At 38.6% G+C, this 20,844-nt stretch overlaps 1 protein-coding gene across 1 annotated transcript in view; it reads right to left on the minus strand.

Moving 5' to 3' along the window:
* Positions 1-20,844, minus strand: part of DNER (delta/notch like EGF repeat containing) — a 139,932-nt gene that overhangs the window by 19,613 nt on the left and 99,475 nt on the right. The window contains exons 8-9 of the mRNA XM_076340939.1: positions 11,301-11,525; positions 49-171 (exon numbers count right to left, since the gene is read on the minus strand). Coding sequence (XP_076197054.1) covers positions 49-171; positions 11,301-11,525 — 348 coding nt within the window. The remainder of the gene's footprint in view (positions 1-48; positions 172-11,300; positions 11,526-20,844) is intronic.

The raw sequence follows: 20,844 nt of genomic DNA on the forward strand, positions 1-20,844 counted from the left end.
AAAAAATACATAGAACAATTCAAAAACGAGAGGCAAACCCCGTCCTACCTTCATACTCAGCGAGGCACACGCACTCATAGCCATTGACGAGGTCCCTGCAGGTGGCTCCGTTCTGGCAGGGCGCAGACAGGCATTCGTTATATTCCTCTTCACAGTAAAGGCCATGGTAACCTACATCGCACAAAGAGCAAATAAAACAAGCTGTGAAACACCTCCCAGTAAAAACTAACAGCTAAGCAACTATAGATTCTGGGCAGATGCTTGCTAATTGAAATACACTGTGCAGAGAGATACACGTTAAGACAATGCTTTCAAGGACATCTCCTCCCCAGGTGAAATTACAAAAAAAAAAATAATAATCCTGGAAGCACAATGTTCTGAGAGAAGCCCCAGCCGCTGCCCCTGCGATAAACCACAGCGAGGCCGTAAACACCTTGGGTGACCAAGCCCACGATGGACAATGCGAATAACCACGCTCCGATCGTAAAAAAGGAATAAACTAATATCGACGTTATCTCCTAGCTTTCTCGGATCCTTGCATCAAAGTCACCTTTCATCAAAGTGGTGATAATTGTATAACGGTAGTTACACGATCGCGTGTTTTAACTTTAATGCTGTACAACGTCAAAACACTGTAGAAGCAGTAGGATACTTAATTTTTACAGCCTTCCCAAGCCGTAGGCAGGTATTATGGTCTGATTATGCAGACAAAGAAGGCAGGAGCACAGAAAAGCTATGAGACCTGCTGATGGCCACCGAGTCATTTGTATCATGAGGTAAGAAATAAGGAGTTAATCCACTTGAAATAGCACTTTTCCTCATTATTTAGTGTCTCATACGATCATCAGTCTTAACAGTAGTTGAAATGACTTTCTAGATATAGCGTATCAGGTCCAAGTAGAACCTACTCGTATTAAGTAACAGCATAAATTAGTATAGTGTAACAGCAGAAAAACTAGCTGTAATGCTAAAATACATTTGCCTGATTATATTGGTTACTTAGTATTAAATATGAAGAATCATAAGCCTGGTCATTTTGAAGACTATTATATTTGATACCAAGAAGCTTATTTAATTCCTTTTCAATAGCCCCAGGTTATAGTTTTGTTAATGAAAAGCTTCCTTTCTTCTTTCTTTTTACTTTCTTTTTTTTCTTTTCTTTTTTTCTTTTTCCTTTTTCTTTCTCAAGGTAGGGGCTTTCCAACTCCAGAAACAATGTCTAGATTTATAGGCAATTAATACATCAACAAGAGAAAAAAGAAAACAGATTGGTCATAATGCTTAAGTAAGTACAAATAACGCATTTAAATGCGCCACAAGCACTGCTTTCTCCCTGATAGACAAGCATTAGCTCAGAAGAATTGTAAAACTGCTAGTGTGTTTGACCAATGAAAAAAGTACGGGGCAATTTGCTCAAGTCTTTCTAAACAGTTTCCCCCTCCTTTGGGGGCACAGGGAGTGCTTCGTAATTAGCCAAATTACCTTTAGGGGAAGGTTCAGAATTTCATATATTAAGCAAAATATGTTCTTACCTTTTTGAAAGTACAAATACAAATAGTACAAATATTTCTACTAAAACGTGCATCTTTCATAACGCCTACCCCCTTTCCTGGAAATTACAGCAAATAATTGTGTGACCAGACTTTTGCATTTTCTGCATCTCTTCAACCGCTGGTTACGTGCTGCCAATAACTGCAAGTCACAGCACCTGGCTCGAGGCACCGCACAGCCTACCTTCCTCGCAAGCAAACCACAGACCACGCACTTAACTTCAACTGAACTGACTGCATAATTAACACAAATTACTGCTTTCCGATGTTTCAGTAAATGGTTTGGCTTCATGACACCACGGCACCATCTCTTCCTTACCCATCCGTGAAAAGGTGAGGATAGACATTCTAGCCCATGCTATCGTCCACAGCGCAATCCCAGAGACGCTTTGTGCGCAGTGGTTACCGCACGCTCGTTATTTTGTAATATTTGCCTGGTACCGAAAACAACGTAGGCTGGGAAATTTTTTATTTGTTTTAAACAAAATCTTGCCTCTGTTCGTCAACTTTGCTCAATGTTCTTGAAATTTCGTTCTGATGAAGGTCTATATTACACATTTTAAAAAGCAGTTTCAAATACGCTTTCATATTAAAAACATTGGTTCACAAAGAACAGTCATACAGAGAAGATACGTCATGGTATGTTAACAGTACATAAGGACACTCTTCCCACACCCCTACCGTGGATTAATTTGGGTTAAATCAGTTAAATATTTAACCTTCTTGACTCATCATAGCCGATACTCCCCTCGACCTCCTATTAGTGTGATATAATACCACGAATATGTACTTGTAATCTATAAGACAATACCATGCATTGGAACAGTGTTTATATGCTTTTTAAAATCTTGATTTACTTATCACATATAGCTATAAAAGGTCTAAATTGGTCTAAGTTTTCCCCCAAATTCTCACAGAACCATAGAAAACACGACAAATGGCACCTCCAGACACCATTTCCATCCCCCCTCCCTCTTACGGATAATTAAAAATAAAACCGTATGAAGATACAACAGATGTTAGTACCACACAAGATGTATACGCAATATTACCCATTTGATTTTGCACAGAATAGTCTTTTCATAGTAAACAGTTAGTTGGACCAGTAGGTTATTAAGAAACATTTCCGAACTGTTAGCCAGGCAATACAGAATTAATTATGCTAAATGTTATGGGGTTTTTATTAGCCTATGATGAAGTTTATCTAGCTTATGATAAAGGGAAATATCCTTATGTCGTGACACCTGTAGCCAACATACAAACCACCAAAATCAGAAAACTTAAAAGAAAAACATATGGGAATTCCCTGTGTTGAACACAGACGTAACTAGATATTTTGAAAAAGAAATAAAATTTGTTTTCCGCGTGTTGCACGCTTCTCACCTTTCAAAGGCAGCAGAGGGAAATTTGTGACTGAATAGTTGTCTGGTTTCCAAAATCAACATGAACTATCGTATCGCCTCCTTAGGATTAAGACAGCCCATGCTGTCAGACGCTGCACGCAGTGAGGGAAAGATGTTTTCTCTCTCCACGAGAGGGCAGATATCGCCCACACACGATTTCACCCTCATCATCCTCACCTTGGTGCCAGCAGCTTCCTTCTGCTGTTAACTGATGTGAGTGGAGAAAGTTCTGCTGTGGGACCAGGCACCCGAGGGAACGGCGTGTTTCTTCTCATGGAGCTAAGAGGCCCCATATCATTTATAACAAGCGTTTCCCTCCGTATTACTGCTTTTAAATTATACTGATATATAAACCATGTATTATACTGAATTCATACATATATCCTCAAGACTAGAGATAATTTCTATATTTTCATTAAAGAATTCCGATGGAAACAGTAATTTTTTTCATAGGTAACTTCAGAATAACAGACTCTAGGATAGTTGCTTCCTCTCTTTCTAGTAACATTACGATTCTGCTGCTTTTATGTTCACAAGCAATGCCAAATACGGCTATTTGCATCTTTTGTGGTGTATAACATTTCTGTGGACATATTCAGAAAGAAAGAAACAATACCTACATTAACAACACTTCTCCAGCTGCTGTGTCCTGAGCAGGGAAAAAAAACACACTGGGCACTGCAGCTTCAAAAAGTGCAACTAATATTATTAAACAACTTTTTTCCAGGTCAGTAGAAACTGGATACGCCTTCAATAACAGCACCTTCATGAACTCAAGCAGAACTGGCCAATGATGGTCCCATTCTGATGTGCTCTCTTCAGAGGCTGGGGAACGGACAGGGAACCTAAAAAAAACCCTAAAATAAAGATGTCCTTACGTTACCTCTTCTCCCTCTACACGACTGTCCTGCTACTGGTCTTTACAAAGGCAGGAACAGATCTGTTGCCACTCTCCTCTGGATTCCCAAATCTTTCTTTCTCTTTCTTAAGCAACAGGGAGGCTGCCTTGAAGAGGCCAGGATATTTGCCTGATGCTCTCTGGCATGGTCTTCAGACAGCTACATGCCGAGGTGCACTCTCTTTGCACGTGGCTATGTTAAAAACCGCAAAGGGGCACAAAACGTGAAAGGGAACACACAACCTGTGTCCCGCAGGCTGATGAGGAGAAGCCACGGGTTTTGTCAAAGCCTTCGAGAGCTTTGACAAGCACAGCACAGCGAAAGATACAGCCGTGCTTGTCAGCGTCTGGAGAATATCTGCACTATCAGGTGAACAAAAGAGAGAGGGAAAAGCTTACTATTCCCTTTACAAATCAATAAAAAACAAAGTTGAAAGCTTTTGAGGCTTTCTTAGACACTAGCTCCTCAACAGCGATTCCCTGGGCTTATCCACACTTAACACTTCAGCAAATCGAGGCAGCAGGACAAAAATCCCATCTTTATGGGAAGGCCTAAGGGGATACAATGCGAGAGCGCTCTATTTTGCAGGGGATAGCATCAGTTCATATATGGCCGCTCACCAACACAGTTGCATGTGTTCAGTTAAAGCCTGAGCTTATATCGCAATTAAATAAGAGAAAGAGAGAAGAGCCGCTCCAGATGGCAGGACGGTAGGAAGGCATGCTTGCCAGCCACGGCCAGATTGCGTGGAGGGTTGTCTGAACGTAGAAGTGGAAACAAGATGAGGAAACAGAGGCAATAAAGGGCTCTCAGACAGTCTGGAACTGGCATTAACCTAAAGTCACTTCTGCCAGAGCTTGCATTTCCCGCCCAGTTCCAAAACGTGGGAAGGGAAAAGACAGAGAAAAGAAAAATTGGTACGGCTACAGACAAATGTTGCACTTGCCTCTGCAAAGGCACTGAGATAAACCTACTCTCCTATGACCATCTATTAAGCTACATGAGCAAAAAATCAAGTGCAGAGGAAACATACTCCATGGTACTACTTCTGAAGTTGCCACCACTCTTCGTACCCTGTGGAATTTTTTCCGACACTCTTTTTTTTTTCCCCAAAAAAGTTCTATATGTGCTATATCATACATATTTATAAAGTAGAGGACAGGTGTTAAGGTCTGTTATACGAGCTTTGCAGTTTTAAACTCCATACCCCCATGTCTTTAAGAAAGCCAAATGCAAAACTTTGCTGCGATATTAAGTTATTCAATTTCTAGATAGATTTCTTCGCTTTGGGCCAGACAAAATTAAAAAGAATATATTAAATATTTGCATTTGAAATTGGTAACAGCAGCTCTATTAAAATAATGGAGCGTAAAGAGGGGAAAAGGTTTAAAGAGGAGAAAGAAACTGCTTTGGGATTCAGGGACTAAATAAACGTTCTCCGAACAGACACAATGGGATCCCACTGGTTTCATGAACCAGGCTCTAGATGAGAAATCCGACAAACGAGCACAAGAATTTTTATCAAGATTAGTTCTTTAACATGGGCTAAGCATGAAAACACAACACAAACTATGGATCTAATGTCCAAACACTGGGTGTTTCTTTGTGACCTGTAAAGGGACAGGTGATAAGTATTAATAATGTGGGTGTGTAAGCATATAATTAAAGATTTAAAGGTAAAGTTTCATGGGCAATTGAAAAGTCACACATATAATACAAAGTAGGTATTGTTGCATAGACTTCTGAATTCCACAGAGCCCTCTCAGCAGACATTTGAAAAACAAGTATATTCAACTTAGAAATAACTTACACGTTTTTTTCCTCTCCATTCTGGAAATGGGAACATTCAAAACTATTAGACTGCGTTCCAAGTTAACTTACACAAATTAGCTTTTCTGTACAAGCCATTAGATGTTGTAGGTTATACATAACAACGCGCACAATGAAAGCCAACACACAAAAAAATTGGTAGTAAATGCCTGGTTGTGTGTGTTCCGCAAATTGTGCGGATACGCAAGTGTAATAACTATCCTTTGTCATTCTTCAAATCTGTACGCTGGCCAAAAAAGCATGGAAACCAAACTGCCTACCAAGCAAGGAGACTTTCACAGACCTTGGGCTAATTGGAACTGTTTAAAATTCCTCTCTTGTTTAATTTTTGAGGCAGAAGTAACACAGATGAAAATCCAGCTGACACTATGCCTGCTAGTAGAAACAGCGCATAAAGGAAGGATGGCATTCCGGTCACACATAAAAGCAAAACTCTGCAGCGCTTTGCTTCTGTAATAAGTAATTATATCCTCTGTCAAATACCTCAAAAAAAAGAACGTGGCACCTAGAACTGAACACAAAGAAGTAAGGGGCAGGTTCTGAAGTTTTTGGAACAGTATGTTTCAGATATACCATATAACCAATATAGAAGAGTGCTCTAAAATGTCATTTAATAAACTTTACCATTAATATATCTAAAAAAAATAATGTATATGAATTCAGGGACATGTCTGAAAGTGAAAGACTCTTGTACAAAGAAGTCAGTAGTCTAGGAGCTGGCACACTGATACTGAGAGCCTGCAAGCCAGAAAGGCTCAGGGCCAAGAGGCAGAGATCATTTCTTTCCTATTAATGTACGGCAATACCTTTATGTAGTTCAGTATGTTTATTATTAACCCTTGATAATGCTACTAAGCTGCACACAAATTTTATTCATCCACTTTACAAGTAATTGTGACAGAGACCGTCGAAGTCCCTGCAGGCAAAATTGTAAATAGAATTCAGCTTTTTAATATACCAGCGAGGTAACTCATCCACTCTATCAAACTGCTTTTTGATGAAGATACAAAAAATGTGTTAGGCCGTGCTCTATAGTCACTACTTTAGGGGGTTTTTTTAGGAATTGGAACATAGGAATCCTCAAGTTTAATTGCTCATCTGCCTTACACTCCGTAATTACTCAAACCACTGGCAAAGTGTGTATTATGATGCCTTCCAAATGCTGATCTACAAAGAAGTTGACTCCCCTTTACCTACAGTGCCTTTAACTCATGAGGAAAAATCTCCGAAGGTAATTGGTTCAAATGCTACTAGTAAGATTAAAAAGAAAAAAATTAAAAACCCCATGATGGTACATTCATAACAATGAAAAGGCATAGCAGAAGAAAACAAACAATCCTGACTATTCCTACCTTGCTACCGCTTAGGTGCAGTTCTTTAATGATCTTTTGAAATAAGTTATCCAAGATTTTAAATTATTGACAGATTAATGACAAACTCTCATAATTTGGCCTTTAGTTCCACCTTGATATGAAGCAAGTAATATTATTTGTAGAGGGAAGTCCCTCTAAAACAAGTTGTCATTTTTAAAAGTGAAGTTTACAGCAGTCTACAAAATTTTTGGAAAAAAAGAAACTGTTTTTTTAAATACTTCCCATTAAATTTCACACATGGAGCAACACAAAAGAGTTCAATTAAAGAAGTACTATATATGGTCTTGGACGCAGCTGCTATGGCTTCTCATCTGGCTAACTTTTAAATGCACAAATATTATTTAAATAAAAATAATTTTGCATAACATGAGACGTGTCAGACTACTTTTAAGTCCTGTGTGACACACAATTTGAACAAACCTAACCAACAACTTCTCATCAGGTTTAGGTGACAAATTGCAGAAAAAAAAGCTTTTATCAGTCCAAGAATATCTAACTAGCTTTCTGTTGTTTGAACCACAGGCAAAGAACATTCTGAAGAAGATTAAAACTTCCCCCGTTTCCCTGGAAGAAGAAATGCCTAGTTTTTCCTACCACAGACGACTCCGGGAAGGTCACTCATGCTGGACAGCTCCCGATACTCCAGTTTGGAAATCACATCCCTTTTTACACCAGAAATTTAGCAGAAAATTTTTTTACATTTTTCAGTCATACATTAAAAAACACTTAAAGCCCAAAACATATTGATATATTTTGATCACTTTCCTTGTTGCCCAGCGTTAGGCAGCTCCTCCTCTCAATAGCTTCTCCATCCTCTGCAGAGATTTTTCTTGACCATGCCCTAACTGCTTGTACCGTTCAATAGCTGGAAAAACAGCAGCTTTCTGTTACGAATCCGAACACGTTAACAAAACACTCGCTAGCCAATCAAGGAATAGTTGATACTACCAAGTCACTCTCGTATTCCTACCTGCTGAGCACTTTTTTTCCTGTCTTTCCAGATTTTTTTAACTTCAAACCTTTTTTTCCTGTGCACTCCCTCTGCTATTTAGTCCTTCTGGGGGCCGGGTGAGGAGAATACTATCCAAAATGAAGGGCTAAATATTAAACTATTAAATTCTCAGGTCTAAAAATGAATTTATGAAAACAGCACCTAGCAATTTCAACTACCTGCAATCAAAAAGAGATTTTGTCAGACATGGAACTAGTTATCAACTGACATGAATTGTAGTTTGTGCTCTCGATAAGACAGGATATGCTAGCTCTATTTAAATGTGATTAGGCCTGTTGCTCTTCATCTCAATACCCAATTCTTTTCTCTAAGGATTCCTCTATTATGCAAATGAACAGAAAAGCAATTAAACACTTCAAAAAGGAAGACTGAAAATTTGTAATGAAAGAATTATCATCTTCACCTCCTGAGATATATAAAAACAAACCACACGTTAGGAAATACTCTCCTGCATTACATAACGCCATTCTTCTGCTCAGATGAAAACTGCCCACACCATTCACGGAAACATCTGAGCTGAAAACATTTGAGGTCACGTAAACATCTGGACCTATCTTGCCACAAAAATCTACCCGCCCTCTGGTTTCTGAAAAGTTGCAAGCAGAAGAATTGAGGATGCTTCCTGAAAAACTGTCCATAAAACGGAGGCTTCTGGGTTTTTTTGTTAAATAAGTTAATACGTCTCAATGGTTAAAGCTCTTACATGAGATTCTTATAATCCTGCATGTATAAACTCACGTCTGCTGGACAACAAATGAATTATGAGATAACACTACTATGGTATTGTCTGCATTTCACTTTCATATTTTTCTCCTTAATAAAGAGGTATGTACTTTTGGTTATAAATCCGTCAAATCCAAACTACAAATTTCCACCAGCTTCTGTTCATTTGTGAGTACCTCTCCAAAAACCAACTTCTGATGGTCCTTTCCTTGTCTCTAAATAGCAGCGATTAATCCTCACACCTTCTAAAAATGCTGCGTTAGTAGATTTCATTGCAAACTCCCCATATCCACTAATAAAACTAATCCATTCTGGTGGAGAAACAACTCAACACAAAATGCACAGAAGGTTAGTGTTTTCTATACCAGTTAAATTCAGACCTATCGGAATCAACGTAAGAAAACTAGACAGTCTAGAAAAGGTAGGACTGCTCATTGAGCCGAGTTCCAAAAACTACCTTTTTTCAATAGGCTTTATAAAATTTAGTCAAAACAGACTTCGCTGTTACATCACGCTCTGGATCAGGACAATTGTATTATATATGCACAAACTTGGTAACTGCATTAAGTACTATATAGCCAGTTGTCTAGCCTATTACTAAAAGTATCTTCATTCCAAAAAATCAAAACACACTGCAAGAAGAAAATTTCAGCAATAAAACTGTGAAGCAACACAACCACGTGGTGGCCTCCCTCTCAGGATAGCATACATCAGTGAGAACCTTGCTACACGACACGATGCCTTATACTGAGGTATTCATAACGCTGAACCCTGTTCTTACCACATTTATTGATTTAAGGAGTGGTGGCTTATTTTCAAAAATCAATCCATTATTCCTACGAAGGGATGAAAGCTTTCATCCTTAAGCAGCTTCAAACTTCACTCTCAACATCTGGAATTTCCTTGAAGATCGCATGCATCAGTTACTGAAACTGATGCACACTTTGAAGTGTGCGCTCAATATACCGTCCAAGACAAAGACATTAGCTGGTAATTCTTGTGTCTTCAGGGATCGCTCTTCAGATGAGATACCAGTTTTATGGGCTACAGAACCTTAGATAAAAGCTCACTCTACAAGGAAAATAGGAGAGTTCTCTATGTTTCACCTTGCTCTAAAGCCATAAGAAGCAGAAGCAGCAAGCAGCGACATCTTTCTTCCTCAAAATGCCAATAATACATGAAAGTCAAATTAAACAGTTACTTTACTTACTTTTTGTCCTAAGCCTCGCTATCCTAACCTGAAGTGTTCTAGGAACGGATTGTGGGCTTCTGTCTTGGGAAAAAAAAAAGGAGAAACTTCTTTTTGGAAGAGAAAGAAGCTGACTTCTTTCTATGCACAGGCTAAAAAGAAAACATCTGGATGTGGCACGTACTAATGTTCAGACTCACCACCCATAGGAGTGCTTGCCTACTTCAGGCAAAATCTTTGCGATTGGTAGGACACCTCCACATCCCGCTAACTGAGAAGGAAGGAAAGAGAGCTGGAGAATTGCGACTGGTTTCCCACGAGGCAAGGCAGTGCAGCAGAGAGAAGGTATTCCTCTGAAAGGAACTTTGGAGAACAGCGTGCGTGTCACAGCACTATGTATATGCAGAGCTACTAACTATCCAAGATCACTCCTTAGCTTATCCCTTGTACACTGGGGATTTATTTCCCCCTTAACTTCTGCAGTTTTCCAGTTTATAGCTTTATAGGAACAGACTTTTTAAAAAAAAAAAAGTGCCAAAATTATTCAAATGAAAACAAAGATTATTGGTAGTGGGTGTGCAGCACATGGTATCAGTCATTTTAACTGCTACTTCACCTATTAATTAGGATTGCTAAAACGTATAAAGGGAGCTATAAGCACTCCAATATTGTGTTACATTGGTACAATGAAGCAAAAAAATCTAGAGCTAAGCAAAACCCGTTACATTGGTACAATGAAGCAAAAAAATCTAGAGCTAAGCAAATGCAACCCAGACACCATTGCATTGTTAGGCTATATTATTAAACAGTTACCAGCTGAGTCTACTAGCTATACTCACCTAAAGCAGTATCACTGGAACTTCTGAAAAGAGATAATTTATGTAAACATGGATAGTAGAACTAAACCCTTTGGGGTAACCAATTCCTTTTTCCTTCTCTACCTTTGTTCAGCTACCTTGTTCGTTTCCACTCCTTCCCAAATCATCAGTGTCACGTTTTCCATTCTCTCTACCAAATTTTGTCATTTCAATGACACTGATACCTCACCTTAAAAAGATTTATCCTGCAGACTACGGTTTATAATACAGCTGTAGATACCAACCAAGCCATATGGATCTCAGTGGGTATTTTCAGTGCTCACTCTGCAATTTTTGATTTTCCAAATGTAATGTGTAGATTCCTATCGTTATTCTAAACAGATAGAACATCTGCTCAATGTTTTATGTACTGAAAAGAAAAAAGGAAGTGGATTTTAAACTATATATTGGAATCTACATATAAAAACATTAGAAGATTTACAAAACATGTAACTGGTACAAACCAGGGATACAGAGGCATTTGTAGCTGGTTCCAACACTGCGACAAATGCCATGGGCACAAGGATTCAGAGCGCAGAAGTCAATCAGCTGAGCACATGTAGGTCCTGTAAATCCAGGACTACAACTGCAGGAGAAGGCAAGTCTGTCTGCATAACAGGTTCCATTGTTCTGGCAGGGAGACGACGCACAAGGGTCTATTTTTTCTTCACAAGAGGTTCCTAAAAACCCTAAAAGAAATAAATGGTTTTGATAAGTAAACATTCTGGTACGCATACAATTTTAATAACTAAAGCAAGTTAAAAGTAAGCCATTGACATATCTATACCATTTTTTTATTCTATGAAAATTACAAAAATACAGGCTTCCTATATATATTAAACTCTAATTTTACCCATTAACATGGTACGATGTAAGATGTTTCAGGTAGAATCACACTATCATATGATTAAGGCAGTAAAGTGCAAAAATATTTGTTGAATCTGACAGTGCTTATCCACTTTACGAAGTGTATCTGGCTAGAAAAGCAGAAGACATTTTCTAAAGAGCAGGAACAGACTAGCCTGGAAAAAAAGAAAAGCCAAAACTGATCTTTTTTTCATTTCTGTTAATGTGTTTGTTAAGCATAACAACCTCTAAAGCAGCACATGAGTTCACCTGAGCGTCAATAATTTAAAAGATTACCTTTTACAAGAACATACTTCTTATTAGCAGGAGAGACAGTGATTTCTTGAAGCAACACCATGTAAAAATTAGACATAAAGAAAAGGATATCCTCGCAAGGGAGTTGTTTTCATCAGATGTAGAAAATAATAACATTTGAACAAATCGCAGTATACTAACTATAGTTTTTAATCACATACACATATATCACATACATAGCAATGTGAAGCGTGGTTATTGTACCTGAAAGCAAGTCAGAAAAGAATACTTAAATTCTAGCACCCCTCCAAATAAAAGAGCAAACTCCTTTCCACTCAACTCTAATATTTTTTGATGAGTATTTGGTCCATTCGTACAGACCACCACTTTTCAGGCTCGAAATTCCCCGGAATATCTTACCTTGTAGAACAGCTTTTAAAATTACAATACACTAATCACCCGGAATGAGAAATTAGGAGCAAATCAGGCCAGCCTCCACTCAAAACCCGTCAAGCCAGCTTTAGCAATCTACTCTAACAGAAAGCGTAAACCACTGCAGTTGTGCCAGTCTAAAAGACAAAAGCAGACCACATTGCCACTGCTACCCAGGAGACACTAGCAACGTTTCAGGCACCAAAGAAAATAGGTAAACGCACGAAAAACTATTCTAGGATTTGAAAAATATTTAATCAGAAAGAAAGAAAAACAAATTTACCAAAAAAAAGAAAAGCAAACCACAAAACGTGCCTGATGGTGAGAGAAAGGATCAAGATGGAGGAGATGTCTCTGTTGTATAGCAGCCTGCCAACGACTCGGAGCACGAAACCAAATAATGACAGGTGACACTCTGGATTAACAGTCAATATTGAAATCTTATCCCTGATGGAATGAAGCAGATTTTTGACCTTACTTCTATAGTTTTGGTATCTATAAAGTCTCGCTGCTGGCTTAAAAGCAGTTGATGTATGAGAACTGAACCCCTATATTGTATAAAGCTTATGATGAATACCAAAATTGAGACCAAAACCCACATTCAATACATACTTTACAGCATCTTATTATGTTTTACTGACTCATTAAATGTTTTTGTAATAAACAATGTCATTCCACATTTCAAGCAAGGTACAATTCATCAGGAAATAGGTTTCAGTTAATTTTGACAGATGTGTTACTTTCAGGGCATTTTGATTTTCTTTCTTTTCTAATTATTCATGATTCACATTCAGGTGAGTTAAACTGTAACTTTGTTTAACTGTAGTTCTAGCGCTGTGATCATGGGTAGCAAGTCAGGAGTTGGCATTTCTGAAAACAAGCGCATAAGAAATAGATTAATTTACATTTTAAAGCATAACAAAAAACCCCAAACATTTACTAAAAGGTTCAAATTCTACAGTTTGTTCTTGATCAATTAGATTTGTTGGAAACCTGGGCCAGAAAGATCGAGTGAACCGAGCATAGTCTGTCAACTTGACTGAGCTCCAAGACTTGAAGAGTGAGTGAGGGCTGAGATAATCAGCCTAAAGATGTTAAAGTTTCCAGCACACACCAAAAATAAAATTTAAAAAAAAAAAAAATTAATATCCTGAGGGCTTCCTCAAGGAGACACACTCCAAGTTTTATAGATCCACAAAAGCTCAGTGAACTGCATCAGAAAGAGGGGGAAATGGATATTAAACAAAGGTGAGTAACCCACACAGAGCGGACTTAGATTATTGTAACTAAGAAAAAGATAGAAAGGCCACAACTGCCCCGTGAGTTCCAGACAAAACTAGGATATTCTTGGGCACTGTTAGCAGCAGGATTTTAGTAGCAATCTCATAATATTAGGTCTTGGACAAATGACTTAAAAAGCCACGTTGCCTTCATATGTTCATAAATCTTATGCCAGACCCATAGAATGAAAAACAAAGAAAAAATAATCCAGGTTTTTTGTTTTTTTTTTTAAAAAAAAGGTAATAAAAAAAGGAAACAACCTACAGATTGAACTTTTAACGGTTTAGTCATAAGTAACTCAGCAACAGACCAGGAAAGAAAAGCAAGTCTGGCAGGGCACAGGCAAAGAACAGAGGCAAGAGCCTTCTGCCCTCTCCATTTTTCTATCCTACGGCCCAGATTGCTTCGTGGGCTTTATCAGGACCACCTGCACACCAGTGTTGAAGAGGGAGAGCTTAAAAACAGATATTGTGGAATACTATATTACAGGTCCCTCCTGTAGATGATAACTGCATAACCATCAGAAACTGAAAAGAACGGAAACTGTAAAATCAAGAATCTAATTCCAGCAAGGGTTTGCTGACAAATTCAAAAAGCCTGTACTGTTATCTTAAAATCCTGGGCAGATTTAAAAGAATCTGCAAGGACTTTTAACCATGACCAGGAGGAGATCCGCCAATGAGTCCGGTGAAATCTCTACACTAACTCTGAAACCGGATTGAAAAAGATCAAGGAGATCTGAGGTCACACAATGACACTAATGCTGCTTCACTACAACCTTTGCAATAATCTTCCCTACAAAGAGAAGCTTACTGGCAGATGGCTAATGTTTCAAGTGACAAAGCACTTCACGAACATACGCAGGTTTAAAATACACCAAAACATGTTGCCCTCGCGCTATCTTTGCCTGCGCTGTGAAATGTGTTTGGTTGATTCTGGAAGTTTAAATCTTATGTATGAGTGAAATATCCGAAAATACTCAAAGCAGCAGTAGCTACACATCTAAATTGCTATTCTGGCATTTCTAAATGTAAATTTAAGTCCATATCAATAAAATTCTTGAAAACAAATAACGCAAATAATAAATTTAAAAATCAAATTTAGAGGTGCACTGATTCAAAGCAGAATAAAATGCTGTAGGAAAAAAAAAATTAGGATTATTTATCTGCGGATAAATGTCCCCTGAACTGCTTTTCAGCCAGCTAACACAACCCCAACCCTCCATCTAGGTCATTATTGGTGTAACAGGGACATGAGTGAAACGTAAAGACTATTGGTGATTTGAAAGATCTGAATGCAAAATTTTCCGAAGGAATAACACGGAAGGTAAAGGGGAAAAGCAATATTAGAAAAGATTTATACTGCTAAAAAACACAATACAATATTATTGTATTATAATACAATAATACAATAATACGGATCAGACCATTTGGCTAGTTGTCAAGAAGAAAAAAAGTAGTAAATCAGGTGATATACTTCATATATTGCTATAGTCCTCCAGGGCAATGATAGAAACTGGATCAGAAAATGTTTTCAGAGATAGAAAAGCTCTGGATAAAAGCCAGATTTCTCATCATGGTGGGATTTTAATTACTTGGCTATTGAAAGCAAAAGAGCCATGTACAAATCAAGGAAGTTAAACATTGTCTGAAGATACTGTACAACTGCTTTTTATACAGTCTGCGGAACAACCAACTTGCCTGAACGTTATTGTTAGACCTAATTCCAAGAATTACACAAATGTGAAAAATTAAGTCGGTGAATTGCTAGGACTAGGGATTACAAAATCTTTAGATTTGAAATACAGGGATAAATATTAAAAGAAATACAAGCAATTTATTGTTTTCCCTATAGAAAACTGTTTTATGAGGAAATACAAGATGCCTGACGGAAGTTCACCAGAATTCTGTAAAGGGTAAAAAGATACTCATCATAAGGAAAAAAGAAATCGTTAAAATGTAGTTGTAAGATTTTTATTAAGATTCACCCTAGCTAAGTCTTAACAGAGAAAGATGAACAGAGGCTAAACCTGTTAAAGCATTAAGGAGAAGTCTATTAAAAATAGGAGCAATTTGGGAAGATGCCGGGTAAAAACATGAGATTAGCAGAAAGAAACAGAAACTAAACAGCCATAAAAAATTTTAATTAACAACAAAACGTTCTCCAGGTAAATTAAGCTCTCTTATGGTAATATGAAGAATTCTGCATTCTCTAATCACCAGTAACCTTGGGAAATCTTCCATATGCAACAGCTGTGTGGCCTAGTTTCCTGGAATCAAGATAATAAATAGGTTTATTGTACATTGTACATAAACCTAAAGAAGTTAGAATCACATCTGCAAGTATAATATAGAAAAAGGCTTTTACGTGAACAATGAAGCCCAGAAAAAGTGAAGACCTGGACACTTAAACTATTCTTAATCTAGGCAAATAAATTCTGTTCTGCCAGTCAATTAAAATTCATGGTGACAAGGTACATTTCCTAGCTGCTATTGCAAATCAACACGTATGAATCACAACTTAGCATCTTCTGTAGCTGTCAAACTCTTTATTTTTTTTAAACCACAGAAACCACAATAAGAGCATTCATAAATTTGCTGCTTTTCAGTATTTCCAGAAATACCTGCAGGTATTTCAGGGCACTGTTGCTCAGTGCGTTGCCTAGCTGTAGTTACCTGCAGCTAGTCAAATCAAATTGTCAACAGTAAAATAATATCAGTCCTGAAACGTGAATTTCAAGTAATCTATATGTTAAACTCCGAATCATGATATTGTTTTCTCTCTATCTCCTTCTACAGGATGGCTATGAAATCCATTATTGCTACATTTTTCAAAAATGTATTAATCTGAATTAAAAGATTTCTGCCACTTCTGTCAGAGCAGGTGACCTCCGCATAGAGAAAGTAGCAAAATCCCAAGAACCCAAGCCAGTTTCATGTGGTTGGCCAGCTGAATACTTGCTATTTTTATCAAAGATTAATGTTTTCCTATAACACTGTGTCCTGGTTTCGGCAGGGATAGAGTTAATTTCCTTCCCAGTAGCTGGTACAGTGCTGTGTTTTGGATTTAGGGTGAGAACAAAGTTGATAACGCACCGATGTTTTAGTTGTTGCTGAGCAGTGCTTACACTAGCCAAGGGCTTTTCAGCTTCCCGTGCTCTGCCGACTGAGAAGGCTGGAGGTGCACCAGAAGCTGGGAGGGGGCACAGCCAAACTGGCCAGAGGGACATTCCATACCATGGGACGTCATGCTCAGTACAGAAACTGGGAAAAGCTGGCCGGGGGGGCCGCTGCTCGGGGACTGGCTGGGCATCGGTCGGCGGGTGGTGAGCAATTGTACTGTGCATCACTTGCTTTGTGTAGTATTATTATCATATTATTATTATCATTTTATTTCAATTATTAAACTGTTTTTATCTCAACCCGCGAGTTTTTTCTCACTTGTGCTCTTCCAATTCTCTCCCCCATCCCACCGGGGGGGGAGGAGTGAGCGAGCGGCTGCGTGGTGCTCAGTTGCCGGCTGAGGTTAAACCACGACACTGTAACACTGCATGCAGTTCATCTGTACACATCATCGGGACATTAAAATCGCATGTAACAGAACTTCAGAAACACCTCGCAACAGAAGTTTATTTCTTTGTTATAACAACTGATCTGCGCTTTGCTCATTATTATCTAGCTTTGTTCAAAACCATATTCCACTACTAATTTATTTTAATATTATCTTAAGAGCAAAATTAACACAGGCTCTCCAAATGTTTAAAATATGTAAAATATATATATACACACAAGTACCAAGTCTTTGCTTCTATCAACTTTACAAAATCTGCACGTGTAAGGAACAGATTAGTGACACTTGTATTTCCTCACCACACGATCAGACAATTTCCATACACCTTTTTTTTTTTTTTTTAACTTTTGACAAAGATTTCAATGAATTTAATAACTACATAAGTAAGGATAACTAGCTTCTCTATCGCTGAAACATTTATTGTAATTACATTTGCTTACTCCAGCCAGCTTTTCTTATGTTTCTAATTATTATTTGTATATTGAATTCCCCTTCAGGGTGCTTTGGGAATTTACATAACTTCTCAGTGACTTAAAGAAAATTAAGTAACCAAATTTATAAATTGATGAGCAGTACCCCATTCGACTCAAATAAAATGAATTAATATTACTGTCAATACAGTAGTATGTTATACATTACAATAATTGGAAGAAAATCGGAGGAGATATTTAAGAGTGATATGGGTATTTATGGAATAATTTTGAATATAAATTTCAAATATCCATATTCAGGTTGGCAGATATTTACTATGTGTAGGGTTTTAGAATGTCTAGAAATTTCTTTGCATGATCATTTGAAGGTAATATTTCCTAAACGTATGTTTATTATCATGAAACTTTAAAGAAGCTGATCAAAGATCCCTACCCATTGTAAGTAAGTACAACATCCCAAACATCCTTTTCACAATAATAGAGTCAAAATTTTGAACAAATTCTTCACTTTTTAGTATTGCTTAAGCTTCTTCACTACAAATTTGAGTATGAAATCCAATTTCCTTTTTAGTAGAGGTGACTCAACACTTTCAGATAGCCATTTATTTTCCGACATATTTTGGACATTAAAATCTACAATGCATCACACAGAAAACGGAATCTGCGAGCATAAAGAAATTTTCTTTATTAAAGGACTCTTAAGACAGTAAAATTGTCTAAACAATACTCATGAAATGTTCATATCTGATCTAGGATGCTTTTTCAGCGCCTCAGATCTCACCTTCTGTAAGTTATGACATGCTGCTTTCACGAACCACAGATCTCATTTGTAGAAGAAATGCACAACCTCAAAATCATTCCTCGTTGTTTCCATCTCATTCCTTTTTCTGCCATCTTTTTCTTTTCCCTTTGTGATACTTGCCATCTTCTCTTATCCTTTTCTGCCTAACCACATTATATCTCCAGTCTTTGAGTTTTTACACATATATAAGCTCCTTGGCTACCTTTCCCCCACTGTGCTGAATTAGCACTACAGAAAGAAAGGCCTCTTCTCAACAAGCAATTACTGTTAAGCACAGCAGGAGAATAGCAGCAGAGCAAGAGACCTCACTTAAATTAGAAACCTATCATGGGTTTTTGGTAGGGTTTTTTAAAATGGAAAATTTGAGGACATGCTAAAAATACCAAATCCGCAAGTTATTGCATCTGCAATTTTCAATTAACTATCCTTTGTTGTATTTACAAAAATAACCAAATCTCTTCAAAACCCAAACAAAAGCTCCCAAAATGCGCCTCTGTGAGAGGATAATACCTCAAAAGAAGAAAGAAGACTCATGGGAAAGGCAGTCATTGGTAAATTCAGACAATAGATTTTGTTAAATCAACCCTTGCTTTCCCTCCACAAAACATCTGAACTCCTGAGCTCGCTGGCGTTAGTAGATCTTCCAGAACAAGACGGAAAAGCAACACTTTCTTACCGAATACGCCCATTAGGCTCCTCCGGAGCAATAGCACTGGCCCTCGCAGACAGACCGCGTCACTTCTGCACCAACGCTCTCCCCTCTTTCCGGCGAGGGCATAGGTAGGAAGCACAGCTACGTAACTTCATGGGAAGCATTCGCTCTTTGAAACAACGGTCGTTATTAGGGAGTCAGGGAGAACCTTTGGGGCTGCTGTTGAGTTATCACAGGCTCGCTCAAGGAGAGCGACCGTGCACACAAGGTGGCATTTGTTCCTGCAAACCTCAGAATGATTTTCCCGTGTCCAAGGGACTGAGAATCAGACACGGCGCATACAAAACTATTCTTTCTAAGGGAAATAACCCTGGGCAGTCCAGAAAGTGATTCCTGAAACTTTCTATCCCCTCCAAAGGCTTTTTCTACATTGGAAATAATACAGGTCAACGGACAAAAACTGATTTTAACAAGAGTTGTAAATGTATTTCAGTGAAGTTATTTTCTTGTGTTGCCCCAGTGCTTTTTGAAAACATTTATACCATGTGAGCATGTTAGACATATAAATAAGCAATCAGAGTAACGGCTCTTTCCCCAGTTCTATCCTCGCTCCATAACACTGCTGTTCTTGGAAACATGGAAATGATACTGGGAGACTAGAACTGGTAACTCTGCACTGAAAGTTTCAGACAGGTGACCCAAAAAGCATGTTTGCCTATCGACAAAGTCTATGAACAGAGAGGTACTTCTTGAAGTTGCTAAGTAATTGTAATTTTTTTTCTTTCCTCTGGAAGGGTCAAAAAGCACATTGCATCTTTAAGGAAAGTCCGGAAACCATAGAAACACGCAAGACTCCAAGCAGAAAAGGAGCACAGGTTTGTAACACATAATAATGTGTTATTATAAGAATGCACGTTTGTTTGCAACACATAATAATGTGTTATTATAAGAACAGAAGTGCCAGCAAACAAAAATACCGGAATACTGAGAAAATGGTACCAAAGTGGCCAGAAGGAAAAAGAGCAAAGCATACAGCCTAAATACTAAGACAGTACAATGGCAATGCCAAAATAAGCCTACTTAAAGCAGAGCACGCAACAGAAACAATTGGAAACTTGTCAAACACAAATATGGATCAGTGGCAAAGAAAGGAGCAGAAGATAAATAATCAAGAAGCAGGCAACAAGACTGTAGGACCAAGTGGGATAACACAGAGATAGCCAAATACGAGTAAAACTGAGAAAAGAGAAGCGCTAGTAACTTGGTTCTCCTGCAGCAGAAAAGCTGCCATCGATAACAGTGCCGCACACCAAGCAGTGGCACATCACCTAACCTCTCCATCACTCCCTTTGGGGAGAACAGCTCTGGAGGGAGACGAAGGGAAGGTTTTCCTCTCCTGTGGCTCCAGGTCTCCCACAGGGCACAGGGGAATGGCGCCGGGCCCTCGGCGCAGCCAGCCGGGTGCACTTGCGAGAGCAGCGTTGCTGCCCGCGGCTGTGCCAGGGTCCGCCGGCCAGGCGGAGCTGGCAGCCTGCCCCGCTCCCATTCACAGGCTAATAGCCGCTGGCATGAGCTACCTGGGCAGGAGAGCAGCCGCAACCCCGCGCAGCAACCAAGGCATAAATGCCTTTTAGCAGGGCGCTGAAGAGCTACGCTACCAGCGCCCTATCCCAGCCGCAGCACCACAGCACACCCGCAGCAGGGGATGGGCGGTGTGGCCGTCTAGGGACCTCAGCCCA

Source organism: Aptenodytes patagonicus, chromosome 6 (genome assembly GCF_965638725.1).
Source record: "Aptenodytes patagonicus chromosome 6, bAptPat1.pri.cur, whole genome shotgun sequence".
Classification (NCBI taxonomy): domain Eukaryota; kingdom Metazoa; phylum Chordata; class Aves; order Sphenisciformes; family Spheniscidae; genus Aptenodytes; species Aptenodytes patagonicus.